General features: G+C 39.1%; 1 protein-coding gene across 2 annotated transcripts in view; it reads right to left on the reverse strand.

The window, feature by feature from the left end:
• Positions 1-464: 464 nt before the first annotated feature.
• The window catches only part of LOC139115291 (uncharacterized protein YfbL-like), a 28,725-nt gene continuing 10,707 nt past the window's right edge, over positions 465-18,482 (reverse strand). Inside the window, exons 2-10 of one of the 2 annotated variants that reach the window (XM_070677302.1) lie at positions 13,498-13,706; positions 9,345-9,453; positions 8,052-8,171; positions 7,374-7,561; positions 6,303-6,425; positions 4,071-4,227; positions 3,138-3,290; positions 2,703-2,768; positions 465-1,931 (exon numbers count right to left, since the gene is read on the reverse strand). In XM_070677302.1, the coding sequence (XP_070533403.1) occupies positions 1,753-1,931; positions 2,703-2,768; positions 3,138-3,290; positions 4,071-4,227; positions 6,303-6,425; positions 7,374-7,561; positions 8,052-8,171; positions 9,345-9,453; positions 13,498-13,706 (1,304 nt within the window). In that variant the 3' untranslated portion in view covers positions 465-1,752. The remainder of the gene's footprint in view (positions 1,932-2,702; positions 2,769-3,137; positions 3,291-4,070; positions 4,228-6,302; positions 6,426-7,373; positions 7,562-8,051; positions 8,172-9,344; positions 9,454-13,497; positions 13,707-18,482) is intronic. The other variant, XM_070677303.1, reaches the window with a different exon arrangement.

The raw sequence follows: 18,482 nt of genomic DNA on the forward strand, positions 1-18,482 counted from the left end.
TGACTGAAGTCACCCTAAGTAAACTGCATATCAAATTTCAAAGCAATCGGACAAGCGGTTTCAGAGAAGAAGATTTTTTTACCAAAAACACCAAAAAATGCCCCAAAAATACAAATATGCAAATTTCACCACTATTTGAACAAACTGAAGTGAGGTCACCTTAAGTGAACTGCATATAAAATTTCAAAGCAATTGGACTTGCGGTTTCAGAGGAGAAGGCAATTGTTGACGGACGACGACGGACGACGACGACGACGACGGACGACGGACGACGACGGAAAATCAACCTATTTGATAAGCTCCGCGTCACTGACAGAGAATAGATAAAAGGATTTTTCAGAAAAGTTCACTTTCGAGGCTTGTACCACCTTAATCACCTAATACGGACCCATGCCACTTCTACACCATTTCCTTCACCGGAAAGTGGTTACATACAACGTGCAAATAATAAACAATGAAAGAAATTATACTTAAAATTTACGTTAATTTTTTATTTAATAAAAATCGTCACAACATTTGTCTATGTAAAATATATACATATATAACAAATAGATATACATATTTTATCTAAGGCACTATCTACTTTGACTTGCCGGGGTATATGCCGGGGTTACTGTATATTACTGATACAGTGCTTCATTTGCTGTGATGCTTTTGAGGAAAATAAAGTTTCGGATTTGTAATCTACTTCTCAACTCAGTACCCATCTGATTTTGACAACCTAGTGTCGCATATATTTCTCATCGTTTTCATTTATTGCGCTGAGATGCTGTGATTTGAAAGTCAAAGTGTTTTATAGACGATGTATGTCCATTATCATGCTAGTTTAATTTAAGTATAAATGAATTAAAGGCATTCTTTTTTGGCTGTTCAGAAATACTGGATTTGGCACAACACACTATTTGCCTGGAGAGGTGTTCCAAGCGTTTGAAACATGTACTTTCAAGAGTTCGTCTCGACTTCAAAATTCATTGCCAGGAATTTTTCACAAAACATTCTTCACTGTAAATCCCACGCAAAAGGAAACCTTTCTGAACAAGGCATTGACAATGACATACCACCAAATAAATATTTCTTAAATCACATACAAATAAAAGTCAATATTACACAACTATAACGCAACAGAGGGTGAACTCAAAAAGCCGCTTTGTTGGCTTTTATCAGAGCATAGACTGTTTTATAACTGAATGGAATTACTGAGACAAATGCGGGTTCTTGTAGACACTGGACAATTTTCCGAGATGTTTGAGCTAGGTGTGTCTAGCTTACATGCTTTAAGGTCAGTACAGTTGTAAGGCAATGTTGGAGCCTGAAAAAGCTGCGTGAAATATTCAGTATAACCAACATTGTTGTTACTGAAGGGTCGGAGGGACATTTCTTTCTGTAAAACAATCATAATTGTATAAGGTACTTATAATAATGAGATTCATAAATCTGTCTGTGAGAGATACACACACATAGAAGCGGTGAGTACCAAGTAAGTATTTGACAATTTCACTTTCCCTTGAAAACTATCGCACATAATGTTGGTTTACCGAGTTCGTTTTACGGTGTCTAATTGTGACTCAAAAGAAGATCAGATCATCCATACGTGTGATGAACCCAGAACAATTAACCATTCCACAGTACATCGGTGTGAATTGTGTTAAATTGAAGAAATGCTACAATTCCCCAAAAACATAATTTTAATTTACATTGTTTCCGATATGCAGAGTTTGTGGTACTGGGGAACAAATCCCTTCAGTCTTGACGTCACCTTTCCAGGGTTAAACGTGTGATGACGTGCGCGATAGTTACACAAATTGTTAGCACAAAATTTATCGTCCTTGACGTCATACCGTTTGCAGACGACACAGCCTTGGCGGGATTCGAAACTTTCGGCGCCTTCGTCGTTCTTTCTTTTGCTCTGTCAGGTTTTTCTGTCGGTGGCACTGGAAGAAAACGGATCAAAAGACGCGAAAGTGTAAGAATTTTTGACAAAAACATCAGAGCAGGGACGAGTCCATATGTGTCTGTATGTACCAAGAGTGAGGCGAATGTGCGAAATGAACACTTTCTTACTATATATAAAACACCTTATCCTTTAATTTAACATGAGCGGCATTGTGGGAAGGTTAGAGCATGCGCAGTTTCATGACTGATATTCGACGCGATCATACATACACACAAAAGTTGCAGCTAATCATTCGCAATAGTCAATTCTTCCATGTAAATGTCCGTAACAATCACGTGGAACATGCACGAGCTTGTTTTCCTATGAATGCATGTGTTTTTACCCACAAGCTTTATATTTTGCCCACGAAGTAAGTTGTTTTCATATATGAAATCTGCTTGCTTGTGTTCGATGAAGTACATATTTTTGAAAGAGCTTCTATATTGCGCTGCAAGTAGGAGTGGTTTTACGTGAATCTCGGCAGGTACATGCAAATCTATATATATTTGAAAGTTCTTCATCTTTCATGAATTTTGTCACAGAGCTATGATGATGAAGATGATCTATGTTGCTATGGTATTGCTGACATATGACAACCTTAAAATGATGGGCGCTGTGGGATGAAATGGAAATTTATGATGATAAAATTAACCAATAGCATGTGATTTCTGAAAGAAAAACGTGAATGTTGTAGCAAACAAAATACAACATGCAAATGGATTGGCTAGCAAGTGTATATCGATATCTAACTTTGACGTAACTTTACTACCTGCAGGCGTGCTATGGTATGACAAATTTTCTGTACTTTTCTCTAACGGATTGTCTTCGTTCGTATCTAGTTGTTCGAAGGTGAGGGAGTTGGGGTAAAAAAAGAGAGAAAAAAGACTGGGTTACTGAGATCAATGTTAGAAAGAAACGGTACATTTCTAGTTCCAAAAAAGTCCCTGAAACTTTATGTTGCAAAGCGTGGAAGATAGATACATGGCAGCTTGGTGAAAAAGTCCGAGGCTGCGAAAATAGGCGAAGAAGTGAGGTGTCTTATATTAAAAACACAGAGCAAGGAAACGTAAGTACTACCCTACAATAAGTCATCGGAAGGAGTGACAGAAATATTTGAAATCAACATGGCTCACTGCCAAATAGTGCTTTCGTATAAGGTGACCCAAATTATATAAAAAGGTTAAATACAAAAATTCACGCTTACCTCGGCAGTGGTACGTAATATTGCTGAGATTGGCCAGGGTGTCCACTACCGACTTTGTAATTTTAGTCAAAAACGTTAGTTTTTGAGGAGTGATCTGTGTGACGTCATCGCAGCCACGATGATGACATAATTGCATGTCGCCCCGAAAATTAGCTGGAAGTAAAAATAATAATACTTAAAATGATTTTACATATATAAATATATGTATATACACACATATATGTAAAAAACTACAAACTTTTACATACATAATATAAACACACATGTACACTAACATCTCACATATATATATATTATATATATATATATTATATATATATATATATATATATATCACAAAACTTGCATATATATTTATTCATTCATATGAAATATATACATTCATTTATTCATTTGTACACATAAAATGCAATGTTTACCATTGTTAATCGTGGTTCAGATCTATGTTCATTGAACATCTATAGCTATATTACATTTAAGCAATAAACCACACCGAGCGACGGTAAACCACGTGATTTTTACCGGTTCCCGACATACGTGCACGAGCGATAATAAGTGTATATATAGAGTGAGCTGGTCAAAACCGAGTGGTATACCCGTTGCTCGGGTGGTTTATCGCTATTATACCATAACAGTTTATTGAAATTCTGGCGTGAACCGTTAAAAAAGGAATCACGTCTCGACCAATCAGATCAGTTCATTTAAACCATCAATGTATTAGTATAATATAATAGCGATTTTATTATAGTCACCGCGACTTAGTCAATGCAATTCCCTTAAATATATGTATATTGTATTTGAAGGTAAGGCCAACACTATAATTTCAAAGAGTTTTTTGCTCGCAGATATCGGGTCATCGTGAACTCCTTTTGAATTATTAAATACTACGCCCTTCTGATATCCGTCTTCCGACGTGAGGTATGTCCAACTCACCAGAATCTGTAAGTTGCACGGCATTGAAGCTAACTCCAGTCCTCCAAAAATTATGGTGATCGCTGTTGAGCTGTGCTCTATAAAGACGTTTGTCAACGGCTGTAGGTTGGTCCACGATTGGAAGAGTCAACGACTCGATACGAAAATTAGCACCGTCCTAGAATGTAAATATATCCGTTTGGTTATTGTTCACAAACTTATTCTTCTGATTATTAAGTACTGTTCCGGTAATCATACACATCATTATTTTACACGGTTTAATATTTCTTTTAGATTATAGAAAGAATTTGTATTGATCGAGACTGCGTGACTTAGTAACTTTGACCGAAGAGCGCAGTGACGCACTTCGATGAATGTTAGATTGCATTTTACATAGAATTCAATAAGTATTTGTTCTGCAATCTATGTTCGCATAAATTTTTTTTAGCGATTTCACTTTAATCATTGCAATCCGCATTCAACGACGGAAGAAATTCTGGTTCACAATAATGTCCAATATTTTCCTCGATGGAGAGATAAGGGCACTCTCTGTCCCCTTGTTATCTTTCAGGCTAGTTCACATATCGAAACACACGCAAAATGACATTAATTGGTCCAATAATCATTTCCATTCAAGGTAATATATTACCAGGTCCATGGGACAATTGTGATTTACAAATTTAAGTAGGACCATCCTGAACCACTGATAATTAGTGGTGGTACCAGGTGTCCGGAATGGGTAAGCGTACCCTGCTAGCATGCTACACCCGTCAGGATTGGTCCCAAAATTGTCTAAATATTGTATGAAAAGATACAGGATATGAATCACTGTAATAAGTCAAAGCCGGGAATGCTGTCGTTAATCATTTGAGTGACCGAGGTGTCATATTTGGCCACAATGTCGTCATATCGACCGTAGAACTTTTTGAAAGTCCTAACGAGTCTTTTTGTTGTGTATCCTTGTCTCAGTAATTTTGATGCCAATGAGCTGTGTCTCAGTTGAAAATCAGTGTAGGAATCACAAGCCCTACAATACCTGAGAAGTTGAGACACGTACACACCATAAGCAGGTGCAGATGGAATATTACTTGACAATTGGGGATAGTTTATGATTTCAAAATCGAAATCATCCCTTTTGTCATACAGCTTAGTGTGTAGCCCATTAGTACCCACTTGTAGGAACAGATCAAGATATGAAGCAGAGTTCCTACCCTCTGTTGTTTCTTTGATTTCCAACTCATCAGGGTAAATATGATGTAAGTAATTTGATATGTCTGGATTGTCTAGACTAATCAGATCATCGATATATCTGTGCGTGTTGTTAAAACGCCTTGCAAGTTTTTTAGACCCAGGTGATTTGTAGAGAGACTGTAGGAACTCTGCTTCATATGAATACAGAAATAAGTCTGCAAGAAGGGGTGCACAATTTGTACCCATTGGTATGCCGATAGATTGTTGAAATGTCATACCGCCAAACTTAACAAATATGTTGTCGATTAAGAAATTAAGCATTTTAATAATTTCTTCATCTGTGTATTTGTGCTTGGCATCCATGTTGTTACTGAAATAACCTGTCCTATGTTTGATGGTAATGTATTGGTACCTTCTACTGCCATTTTTATGCAGGAAAGCTTGATGCAAAGAAATCGAATGTGACTGCGTTATTTACAGCCAGCCTGTAAATTTCAGTACAGCTGACTGATTCAACAGGAAATATTCATGACCACTGTCTTAAAATACATTCAATATCCATTTCAAGACTCTTTCCGAAATGTACATCCGGACCCACCAGTGATGATTTTGTCGTGTGCGACTGAAATTTCCTCAGCTATTAATGGCGGATTTTGAAAGCGGTGTCTCCACATCGCCATCTTGACAGTGTATATAATACAGTAACACCATACACACAGACAAATACATACATACAAACATACAAACATACAAACATACATACATACATACATACATACATACATACATACATACATACATGCATACATGCATGCATACATACATACATACATACATACATACATACATACATACATACATACAAACATACAAACATACATACATACATACATACATACATACATACATACATACATACATACATACATACATACATACATACATACGACAACAAAACGTTTGATATTCAACCTTGCCAATCGACATTAATAACTCACATTTATCCCTTACGACACAAATGGTCAATGTTTTAATTACTAATCTCAACCACTTGATACAAACCTGGGCGTTGTAATGTGCTGTAAATGCATCCACCAAAACTGAGTCTTGTTCACGTGAATAAGTAAAGAGAAAATCTCCCCGGAAACTGTTGTTCTGGATTCTTTTATACGTATCTTCAAACAACTACAATATTAAAATGGATAATAACGATAGTCAAGAACATTACATAAACTGTTTGATTACAAACGATCGTGACGGTTCAAAATCACAAAGATGATATAATGTACGAAATGCATGTAATGAAACCAGTGTTTTGTGTTGTTGATATGTTGTGCGTTTGTCAAGTGCTATTTGGTTGCAGGGAGTACAATGCCTTGCTGTTTGTGGTCGTAGCAGTGATACAAAAACAGTCTCACTGATTGAAGTTATCTCACTGATGGCGGTGTAAACTGGCAATGCTTAAGGTAGAACGCACCTCGGGGAAAGACATTCGGACTCTCAATTTTTACAATTCTCTTCTGATATACCACATGTGGAGGTTCATTTTAAAGCTCTTGGTGAAAGAAAACTTTTCACCGGCTTAGTTTTTCGAAATTCGAAAATTTTTATTTTTATCCATAGAGTTAACACAGGATGGCGGCCATTTTGAATTCCTAATATCGGGAAATCTTGGGTAATTTGTTTCTCTAGTACCAAAATTTGCACGGTGACCCCCTATTTTTATTCTTGATTTTGAAAGAGAATGATTGAAAGATTCCTTGAGGAAAGTTAGAGCAAAAGTTTAAGTCTTTCACTTTCGAGGTGCATACTACCTTAAATGTGATACTGCTACTGATGGATGATAGTATTGGTGATGGCAGCGGTGATGATGATGATGATGATGATGATGATGATGATGATGATGATGGTGATGGTGGTGGTGGTGGTGGTGGTAGTGGCGGTGGCGGTACACTTGTGGTAGTGGCAATGATGCAAATTACACATTACTAAAGTAATGTACTTACCAACCAGTATACACCAAAAAACAAAACAAAACTATGTACACAATTAAACAAGACAAGACCATAGAATTTGCCATGAAGAGAGGAAACTCATCGAAATATAATTACAATTTCAGAAACGGACACTTACAATACTGAAAGTTCCCGAAAACGCTTGAGTGTCGATTCCATTGTCCCAATTCATTACAGTGTCGGCGATATACGCCCCCTGGAATACTGGATAACCGCGCTGTGAGAGAAACGAGAAAAGCCAGTCCTCAACGAAACGTTGACTCCCACACGGCACATCCCAGTAACATGGATCACCTGCCCATGACACTGAAAGAGAAAAAGTAGCTAATTGAAACAAGGTGCCCACTAAATAATAGACAATGAATTGACAACGTTGTTCAAACTTGGAATAATCACGTTGAGCAATCGTATGCCCATTCCATAACCAGTGTATCGAACACCTGATGGAACCGTTTTGATTGTACCATGCCTTACTATCCCGGCGATATCAGTTGGACCTTCTGAAGGCTTCATTTTAATAACGACAAACTGCAGCAGTCTTCTAAAAACTGAGGCAAACTGACAACAATAAGAAAGAAAGTCATTTTTTGCGAGAGCAAAAATACGAATAATTATCTTTTATTTTTCGATAATTCAACGACTCCCGTACCGATTTGGACATTGGGTGTAACGATAACGGTTTGGCGAGTTAATTTTGATCTGTTCTCAGCACATTGCTGAGAGACTTTAAAACTTAAAGTAAACACCGCCAGCTGATGAAGAATGCAATAAATGAAAAACTTGCACCTAAACTCACATGTATTTTCGCTATAATCGAAAGCTACAAACAATATCGTGTACTCGGGCTGGCACTGTGACGTCAGCGCCCTTGCTGTTTCCAATAGCAACGCCATACCACTTCCGTTGTCATCGACGCCTGCAATAGAAAAAAAGCAAAACGTCGGTTTTCAAGATGCTCTAAAGACAAGAGTATGAAATGTGATTTTTCAGAACAAACGCAGCCGCTTGAGATTCAGATGTCAGTTGGTTTCGCTACACAGATAAACAGATCAGGTTCACCGGCAGTGTTTCAAGAGTAAAGCAACAGATGGTCTGCCTTCTGACCTGTACTGGAACGGTTGAATGGGCGTACGCACGGTTGCCAAGGTTACTCACAAGACGCAGCTGTACACTGAATCAGAGAAAATAACACTTCCAGGCGGACAAAGACGGTGGAATTGCGATCTGTACTCAGGCGTCTTTCAAATCGACACAAACAATCATCAAAATAGCTATAGGTCGGACTTGTGTAGTTCAGCGTTTCATTACCGCCGCAACGTAGCATTACCTATTAAAATGAAACTTTCCCCGGTGGTCGTTGTCTGAAGCTAATATAATGTCTCACGGCATGATAAATATTAAAACCCGCGAGCGGTCACGTTACCAAACGGTGAACACGTTCCAGTCGTTGCAAGTCACCGTGCCGACCGTTGACTTTAAGATAAGTAGTACAAATTGGTTGACCGCGAAGTACATGTACCAAACGAACCGACTAGTCCTTCTAGATACTTGGCAGCTTGGACAGTTTCGCTCTTCTCAGTGTGATAGCAAGTACAGTTACAGTGCAAGAGCGACCTCTTGAATCGTATTGAAGTTAAACAGAGCCGACTACATCAGATTAATTTTCACACTTAGAATGATGTATTTGAGTTCTCTGACACTATGATAGCTATGATAGTTATTTTTCTTCATCAATAATCCTTAAGTGGGTTTTGGTACATTCGTGGTTCTACGAGTCTCTAAGCAGAGCCTGATGCTTTAGAACAGCTGACAAGAGCAACATGTGAAAGTTTTCAAGAACTAAAACATTCTTCAACGACATTCTTCTCACGTAATATGACGCGCTGAACAACTGGTCCACAATCAGGCTGTGGTTGTGATGCGATATCGCTCTCGACAACGTGACATCACAAGATCACGGTGATGATATATCCACTCCCATTTTCCGGAGGTCATGACCCCAATATCAATTGTTGCTCTTTGTCTCGACCCGTATCGCCGCATTTGAAATATATACACCGATTTCACACAGGGCCCCATTTTTACATACCGGGAGTTGAGTCCGCTGTATCGTAGTGCGCGCCAAGTAGAACCAGTCTGTCTTTGGGAGTACCAGCCCGTTGTCCATTCAGAATACCTATTACATTGGTACCTGTAAACTGGCGAGAAAAATAAAACGGTCGAATCAGCACGGTTTGATGGGTTTGAACGACATGTTGGGGGACTTCGTTGGCTATTCAGGTTCGCTGAAGCACGCATGGTCAACGGTGCATAACATTGGTTTCTATAGAATGGTCACAACTCCATACGCAATATACAAGTAAACTGTTGCTGAGAGGGCAGCACGACAGCTCGGTCATGTTTTGACATCTTTCACTCACATTACACGAGCCCTTTACCTGAATGACCACGACATCAAAAGTTGCTGAAACGGAAGGTGTGTATATATTGCCCTAAATACCATCCATTGAATTGGTAAGAAAAATCACTCCATAGCATATCATACAGAATACCTTCATATGAAGTTGGAGGAGAGCTTGTGTAACCAGTAACATGGCTAGGGGAAGTAAGACCCTTGGGGCAGACATTGAGCAGTTCACTGACAACGCTGCAGACAAGCACAAAGCTAGACTACAACATGAACTACACAAAAGTACAAAGGAGGGATGGATATTGAATTCATAAAACACAGAATCATAATTTCCCGTCGTACTTCACAGCGCCCTCAGGCGGAGATCACACCAGCTGTCGTGATTAGGACACGCATTTCTGAATTGTAGGAATTTTATTTTCATTAACAGTTCTCCAACTTCATAAACCCCGGAATAAACAATCAGGATGAAGAGTAAACTTTTCAAAAATTAATTTCCTCCCTATCATGTGGGGTCAAGGCGCCAGTCGGCGCGGTAATGCGTCCACACTTTTATCGTACGCCTCACCATTTGCCAGTAATGATTTACGTGAAGGTGACACCCCTACCTAGCCGTTGCACCGCTTTGCCAGAGACGACAGTTCATAAAATGAAAAGGGAAAATTACTAGGAGAACGGGCACCTGTTTTCATTAGGCCAAAAAAAAAAAAAAAGCTGTTCAACGGGCGGGATGACTTCAAAGTTGGGTAGGTAGGTCGGATTTTTTTTTTTTTTTTGATTTTTTTTTTTTTTGGTTTTTCTTAAACAGAACATATAATATAAACACTTTTTGTGTGTTTCATGCTTTTTCTTAGTCACATAACATATACTGGATATGTTGTTTAGTACGTTTATGATTTTTTCAATTTTTTGTTGACATGGATTGGTTGTCTCAGAACAGCTTCTTTGCCTTCACTTCTACAGGTCAATCTACAGGTGCCGCCAACTGGTAAATTTCATGAATTTCTCAAAATCATCACAAAACCTGTTTTGAAGGCTGATATACCGATTTTTCTTATTTTTGACCCTGACCTAAAACTTGGAGGGGAAAGTGAGAGCTGTTCGTAACTGCCCTCCCACTGGTATACACTGAAAATGTGCCTTCCCACTGAATTTTGATGCCCACTGCCCTCCGGTATCTACAGTCTGCCCGCTCCCCACAACAATTCAAGCTCCCCGCTGCCCTCTCCCTACTACTGAAATTCCCCATTGCCAACTAGATGCCCACTATGCAACCCAGATCAACACAAAAACCATGCAAGCAGTTAGCAGTATACCTTGGAACATTGCTCCCTTCTAAGTTAGGTTCTATTAAGCACGCCGCTTTCCCCTCCCTCTACGTATTTTCCGGTGCCCACTGTCAAAAATTTCTCCCTGCCCGTTGAAAGTAATGAAATTTCTTCCCCGCCCACAGTAAATATCGATATTTCTCCCCGCCCGCTGATTAGTTTTGAAATCTGCCTGCCCACTGAAAAACTTAGCACGAACACCTTTTTGCTTCATTGGCGGCACCTGAATCTAACGGAGCTAATTTCTGTGTTGGTGTCACCAGCCATATATTATTATTATTATTATTATTATTACCTTTATTTCAGGCCATCGGCCCATACCAAGAAAAACACCAAAATGTAGGCATTACAGCGAAAAATAAATTTTATAAAAGAATAAAAAACTACTGAAAATACTAATGCAATACATTCCTACAATGCTGCCAGAAAGTTGAACTAAAGTAAAAACCAGAATTAACACAACTGTATATTACAGAATTCTTGCCTTCTGTTAATCTTTTGCAAAAGTTCAACAGCAACCTTCGTCGCAATGAAGCAAAATTCAAAATATTTCTTGATACAAAATTGTGACTGATACTCGCATCACGTTTAAGATCAAAAACCATTCGCAATGCATTATGATAAGCCACTCCCAGAGTTGACATCCGTCTAGCACTGCAGTTACACCAAACACCAAGACAATACATACTATATAAAAAGCTTCTAAAAAGGGTACATCCCACAATCCGCGAACAGCAGCCAAAATTGCGCGCAACCCAATTAGCCCCAGCATAAACACACCGAAGTTGCCTGTGCATATCAGCGCTGTCTTCCTCCGACGAAGAAACAATATACCCGAGATACCCTTCAGTGTTAACAAATTTAAGAGACCTTCCACATAAAAATACGATAGGAATTCCGTTAGGTTTCCAAGACCTCGGGAAAATAGCCACACATTCTGTTTTAGTGGGATGAAAAACAATATCACGCCTGTCCCCATAGTGTTCACATATGAGCACGGTGCATTCCAACCCAAAACTCACGACTCAGAAACTGACGGGTCAGCCCCGGGGATGTACGGGGTGACGTCGTCGAGCGAGGGAGCGAAATTAGACCATTCGTCCTGTGTCCAAGTCAAACAAATGTCACAAGGTTGACTCCTTGTGCATTCTCGACAACGGAAACACAAATCATGTCCGTCCTGCAGTGAGAACTGCTGCTTACAATCACACATTCGATAGGAGAAAGCCATGACGAAAATCGGAGCGAGTGACGACTCAAAGAACAATAAAGAATTTTCAAGGAACACTTAAAATAGGAACACTAGAAAATATAGACTGTACAACCACTCGGACGTGAAAAAAATGCCGGTGAAACAATACAGTACAGAGTGTCTACGCTATACGGAACACGTGGCGTAATAGTTTATTTTCCACGGCGTATTAACCCTGCCATACACCTTGACCAAATGTTTGTGATGCGCTTCCACCTTTACTCTTCAAATCATAGCCTGTATCAATCTCACCCAAGTCAATGTCATCGAAAATGTGAAGGTCATTCATCTTACAGACAGATGTTCACTGAATAACATCTCCGCGTTTCTTCAGATTCGTAAAGATTTTGGAAAAAAAAAAAGAAAAATGTGGAGTTGTCCAAATATGGGTCGGTCGGGCCCGTTGAACAGATAATTTTTTTTTCCTCGCCTAACACTGTAATTTCTCAAACTCTGCATATCGCATGCCTCACTGACGTAAGCCAGCCGTCACTGGCATTTTTGTTCAGTAAGCCTAGACGGCTAGACCTCGGTTCTGTTCGTTCTGTATAAACATCTATTCACTGAAAAATATCAATTTATATCGAAACAATTCAAATGTTACGCCCAACTGCTTTATCATTATTTCAAAATCACGATAAAAGGAAATTCAATCACCTCAAAAATGAATGCGTTTCTTCAATCGTGCAGAAAGTGTTGTTATTCGTGATTCGTTTCAATTTGGTTTACAACTTCTCCGTCGCGATGGCAGTTTTTGAACTAACTTTTAGGGCACTGAACACCGGTAATGCGGAGAGGTTCTAGACTGGTAAGGTTTAAACACCAATGAGTTTACAAATTTCAGCGCATTGTTATTTGCAAGATGTCAGCAGACTACAGCGTGATGTTAAAGTCCCGCCAAAATTATTCAGAACTTCCATCGTGTCAGATTATGGATGGTGTCTACAAGTTTAGTTAATCTCCTAGCCGATACATTGCAGAAATTATACACTGGATAATTATTTGCAAGTGAACAATATTGTAGCAAGTCTACAAAACTAGGTAACGGGGTGCTTCCGAACTCTTTCTGATCAACAATTAAATGAAAGCAACTCTAACATTTCCCTTGTCCAATGCATTTAAGTTAAATTGACCATATCCCTAGTTGGACTGACGCCTCGGGGCACGAAGTGACCCGAAGACTTGATGGAGTCGGTGTTTATTTACTTAAACAAACTTCAAAGTATTTCAATCTATCTCTAGTGCGGCCTACCTCGGGTTTCCTTGTCGGGAAATCGTGCATTACAACGTCCAGGCCATATTGTTCGAAGGAGTCTCGCACGAAGTCTCGTACAACGTACTTCGCTGTGATGTTGGCGTCATGGCGCCGTGACGCGTTGAAACGATGACGTAATAAGTTTTCTAGATTTTCCAATCTCGCTTGCGATGAGCTGGTATTCTCCAGTAAAGACCCGAATACGGCTGTTGAGAGAAATATAACGTGAAATTGTGTTGAATGTTGTCATTATTAATCGATAAATATGTGAAAAAAACAACAACTAAAGGAACTCGATCTTCAACATTGAAGATCGAGTTAGGCGCCTGTTCGAATTCTGGAGATGCCATGAGCAAATTCTGTTCAAATGTCCATAGGCATACATAATTAATCTAAGATTTGAAAGATGAAATTCACCTTAAATTCAAGTTTCTACATCGACCGAGAAAAAGGCCAAAACTTGGCAAAAGTCAGTCATAACTGACTGTAACTTTTGATATATTTTCTTTCTGTTTCCAAAATATTTTCTAGTTTTATTCCCAAATTGATGTTGAATTGTCCGATGTTCGTTTATTGTATTTTGTTAACGATGCACATTGAATAATTGTACACAATTCGTAGTGTTTGAAAGACAAACATTCATTTGTATTTCAACATTATTCAAACTTCACTGGAGAATAAGGAAGTTTAACTGCTTAGGAAGTTTTAAGTTGTTTTCTAGAGCGGTAATGAAAGTATTCATGAAAAAGCTATTGTTGAATGACTTTAAATCCAGCTTTAGCCACTATTCCACAAATTTCACAAGCGCCCGTGGTGTAGACATCATAAGAATAAAGTTTGATGTTTCTATGCCATACCATCAAGCCGCATGTAGCTGACACAGAGGACTTAGGGCTATCACTTGTTAACATGTAGAGCAACATGCCACACGCGGCATATGATATGCTTTGAGTATATCCGTTTTGAAACCCACGCCTAAGTGTCTGGTTTAAACCTTCGACCTCGCTCAGGCTGTTCGTCAAAACATTTCTGAATTTTACCATGGCTCTAAGTTTTTAAACACGAAAAGCGGCTGCTTATTTCGGACGAAAAGCCTGAGACAGGCAAAAAATTGGATTACATTTTACACAAGGAATCACTGAATTAGCCGACTTTGTAGAGAACAGACAACATAGTTCCCAGCTTTAACATATTGTTTAATAGCGCTACCATGTCTGAGAAAAAAACGCTAACAGCCTTTTACTAAGTGGGTCCTGTTGACATCATTGTTGTCACGAGGGTCTGAGTTGAATACCCAATTCAATAGAAGTGACCAGCTTAAGACGACAAGTAAAATTTCGGAGACGGAAATCATTTAACGGCTTCCTTATTCTAAGCAATCTTTTTTTATGTCACTAGAGTGTGTGTCTGTTCGAAATTGAATCCATAAGCCCTGGATAACCTCTTTTAACTTCTGACAGCGATGATGTAACCCTTGAATCGTTCCTTCTCGTCGCATTGCAATCAGTATAGCGTGTGACACTCCCCTTTTTTATTTTACACAATATACCGGCCGGCCAGACATGTCATAACCTTAAGGCATTCACTATATTTTCTACCAGTCATTGCCCCGACAGCGGTAGTCTCTCGCTAATTTAAAACAATATGCCGTCCCCTGTGGTTGTACCATGCATGTGGTCCGGTCTTTTTGACAAACGGTTTGTCACCTAATAGCTAAATCCATCACAAGAATCAACCGATCCGTCGGTTGACCTTGTCGGTCCGTCTGATAGGCACACACCTCCATAAGTATACACCTTGTTACAGGGATATTTGTATGTTAAAAGAACACCCTAATTAAAATTTGACAGTGTCTCTATAGCTTAAGGCGCCCTGTGACATGTGAAAATAAACAAGCCGCCACAGATCTAAATAAAAATGTGCGTTATTATTGCTGTACAATTGTAACGTCACAAACAAGAACACACAAATAATATACACATTCAGACGACATGCCCTCGGTTAGTTTCCCGCGCTTTGCTTTTAGCTTGGATTAGACATTCCTTCACTGAAATTTGAGTCCCTATTTCAGCGACATTTCTGTAATTTCTGGTCATATTCTAAAAACGTACTAAATCTCATTCTCGTGTCCATTTTTCTCGATAGACGTCGTTGTTATTGGGAAATATTCGTCCCCACTCACTGCTGTTTTGGATGTCGTATATGTGTCCCGCCATAGCTTGAATTCCATTCAAGCGACCGATGCAAAGAAATGAGTCTTGAGCATTATCTTGGGACAGTGACCGTACTCTGATCCGGGTATACGGACGCAAACATATGCCAAAACGTGAAACGGCTGCAAGCTGCCAAAATATCTCCTTCTCACGTATTCAAAATTTCAATGGAGTTCAGGCTGCGACCCCTTATGAACTTCATTATCGTAATATTCATCTGCGAAAGTCTTCTAGTTTCCCACTTTAAATATCTAGGTATCTCGGAAATTTTTATAGAATAATACTAATTACAATTGCATAGCCGTTGGTATGTAGTTTGATTTGCACATCATGATAACAACTTTATCAAAAACACCATATTTTAATGCCTCAATCTTGCAATATTAAACACTGTTTACCAACGTTTACGCGATATACCTCAAGGTGTTGTTATAGGGCGAAAGGTCACCGAAACCATTAGAACTCGTGAGGTGAAAGAAAATGCTGTGAGACGCAAGCAGCCATTATAGCTCTATTCCTTAACGTCTTTAGTTTATAAGGGGAACGGAACAGGCTCATTGGGAATGTTCACTGTTGTGCTTAATGCATCGGGACAGATCAATACGGAAAGAGACTCCTCAGGGACGAGCTTAGTGGCTTGCCATTTCCCCTTGAGCGACCCAATCTGAATTGACGACGTGAAATCAATATAGATGAGGCTGGATAAATTTACGCAGAGCTTCACTTGAATATATGTGTCTAATCGGCGGACTTTGTGCTCAATTTTCCGTGGCGTCAAAATTTATAGGATTTAGGATTTTCAAAGTGAATATGTATATAAGTCGGATTAACATAGAGACAAGTGTCTGGCTTGACGTTTGATGATGTACAGCTGCTCAGCGCAGTATACTGTTCTGTGATAGCAGTACGAACAGATCTCGTTTTATATGGCTGTTTAGTTCGCCTATACTAATGAGAGTGATCTGTTGTTATACTTCAGTGAAATTTCGACAAATTAAACGAGGTAGGGGTAATGCATATTAAGATGCTATTTACTGTCATCGTTTTGCATTAGAGCACCTATAGGTCAAACCACTACCTTAAAAGTGCCACAAGATACTTGTTTTATGACTCTCGGCAAATTCTGGAGCGCCAAAATTATACAGGGTCTTAAACTAGACTGAAGGTGCCCCATCGCGTTTTAGTTAATTAGTTAGTTAGTTTCTTTGTCTGTTTGTTTGTTGTGTTTTTTGGGCGGTGTTTTTTTTTTTTTTGGGGGGGGGGGGCTGTTTCGTTTTGGTTTTGGTTTCTTGTGGTTTGAGACATTCGCTTCCACAATGTCGACGGCTATGCAGAAACAAGCACACACAATTCATCGCGTCCTCTGCCATTAATAGGCCCCTTTCAACGATTTTACGAATTGCAACTTGTTCGGAATGATAAATAAACAGGCCTGGCAGGTCTGTAGGCTGAGTATCCCATCAAAAGCGAAGACCGCAACGTCGTATAGAATCCAGCCTTAGTCACTGATACGAAATTAGGCCTATAGATGGTAATAGCTCTGCTCAATTTTAGTAAGGTCTAAGAAATATTACACATAAATATTCCATAGTCTCTGAGGACAATTTAGTAAAATACGATTGCACACATCAAAAGTGCAGAAGAAACGATATCATCAGTTGACATATTAGTTGACAGCACGTCAGTGTAGAAAAACTGCTGTTTTCTCAACCAGATTATTGCCTTAATATTTAGGATCATTCATTCAAAAATACTGCTTCGATACTTTCCTCTCACCATTTTCAGGTCTCTATATTTGCATGCAATGCAAGAAGCATAAAGATACTTCAGCTGCCGTGGACATTCTATACGACCTCTAAATTAGTGAATGTCCGACGACAACTTCTGTCGACACATGGCGGGAAAACCTCGAACTCCACGAACAACTGCACAAAAGTCAACCTGTGGGCATAGTTATACGCATTACATGTCAGAGAGGCCATACTATTACTACGGACTGCAAAACTGGAAAGTCTCTAGAGTCTGGCAATGGCAGCTGTTACTAATATTCAAGCTCTCTTGTAAATGTCTTCACTAATCTCAATATATTGACATAAATATCTAGGGGCATGCGGGCGTCAAATTCACCCCTCAAGCTACACGTTTGAAGTACTCAGAAAGAGGCCGGCCGTAAGTGCTATACTTCAACTCTGATTGCTATATTGCCGTTTGAAATTGTCCATTTTAGAAAGAAAATCCCAAAATGGATGGCAGGATAAAGTTGAAAATTCAACCTGTGGTCCAACAAGTCGTTGTAGGGTATGGGGATTTTGTTTCAAGCTCTGTAGGTTCGGCATCTTTTGATTATTGGCTGACGGCTGAACAGCAAGCACCAGGTGCCGACATCGCAAAATGAAATATAGTGGCGGGAAACAATGAGATGGCTAGAGCTAAATTCACAGACAAATACCTACCACTGCCACATAAACTACATTTTTAAGAGCATTAGAAGGAGATTCATTTCGTCACTAATCCCGACTATGTGTGAACTGTTTCAGATGTGTTTTCCAGTCGGTCCCTGTACTCATAAATCTGTCAAAAATTATATCTTTTTCGAGCCAAAATGTATTCAATGGAATATTTTCAATATTTAGAAATATCCTTTCTTTGCATTCTTATAAATGATTAATTTGTATCATTTTGGATTAGTTTTATCAGTCAAGTAATTCAGTTTATTTTCCTTGAATTGTTTAAATATCATAGAACACACAAAGTTAAGTTGTTCTGGAA

Source organism: Ptychodera flava, chromosome 17, assembly GCF_041260155.1.
Source record: "Ptychodera flava strain L36383 chromosome 17, AS_Pfla_20210202, whole genome shotgun sequence".
In the NCBI taxonomy this organism is placed as follows: Eukaryota; Metazoa; Hemichordata; class Enteropneusta; family Ptychoderidae; genus Ptychodera; species Ptychodera flava.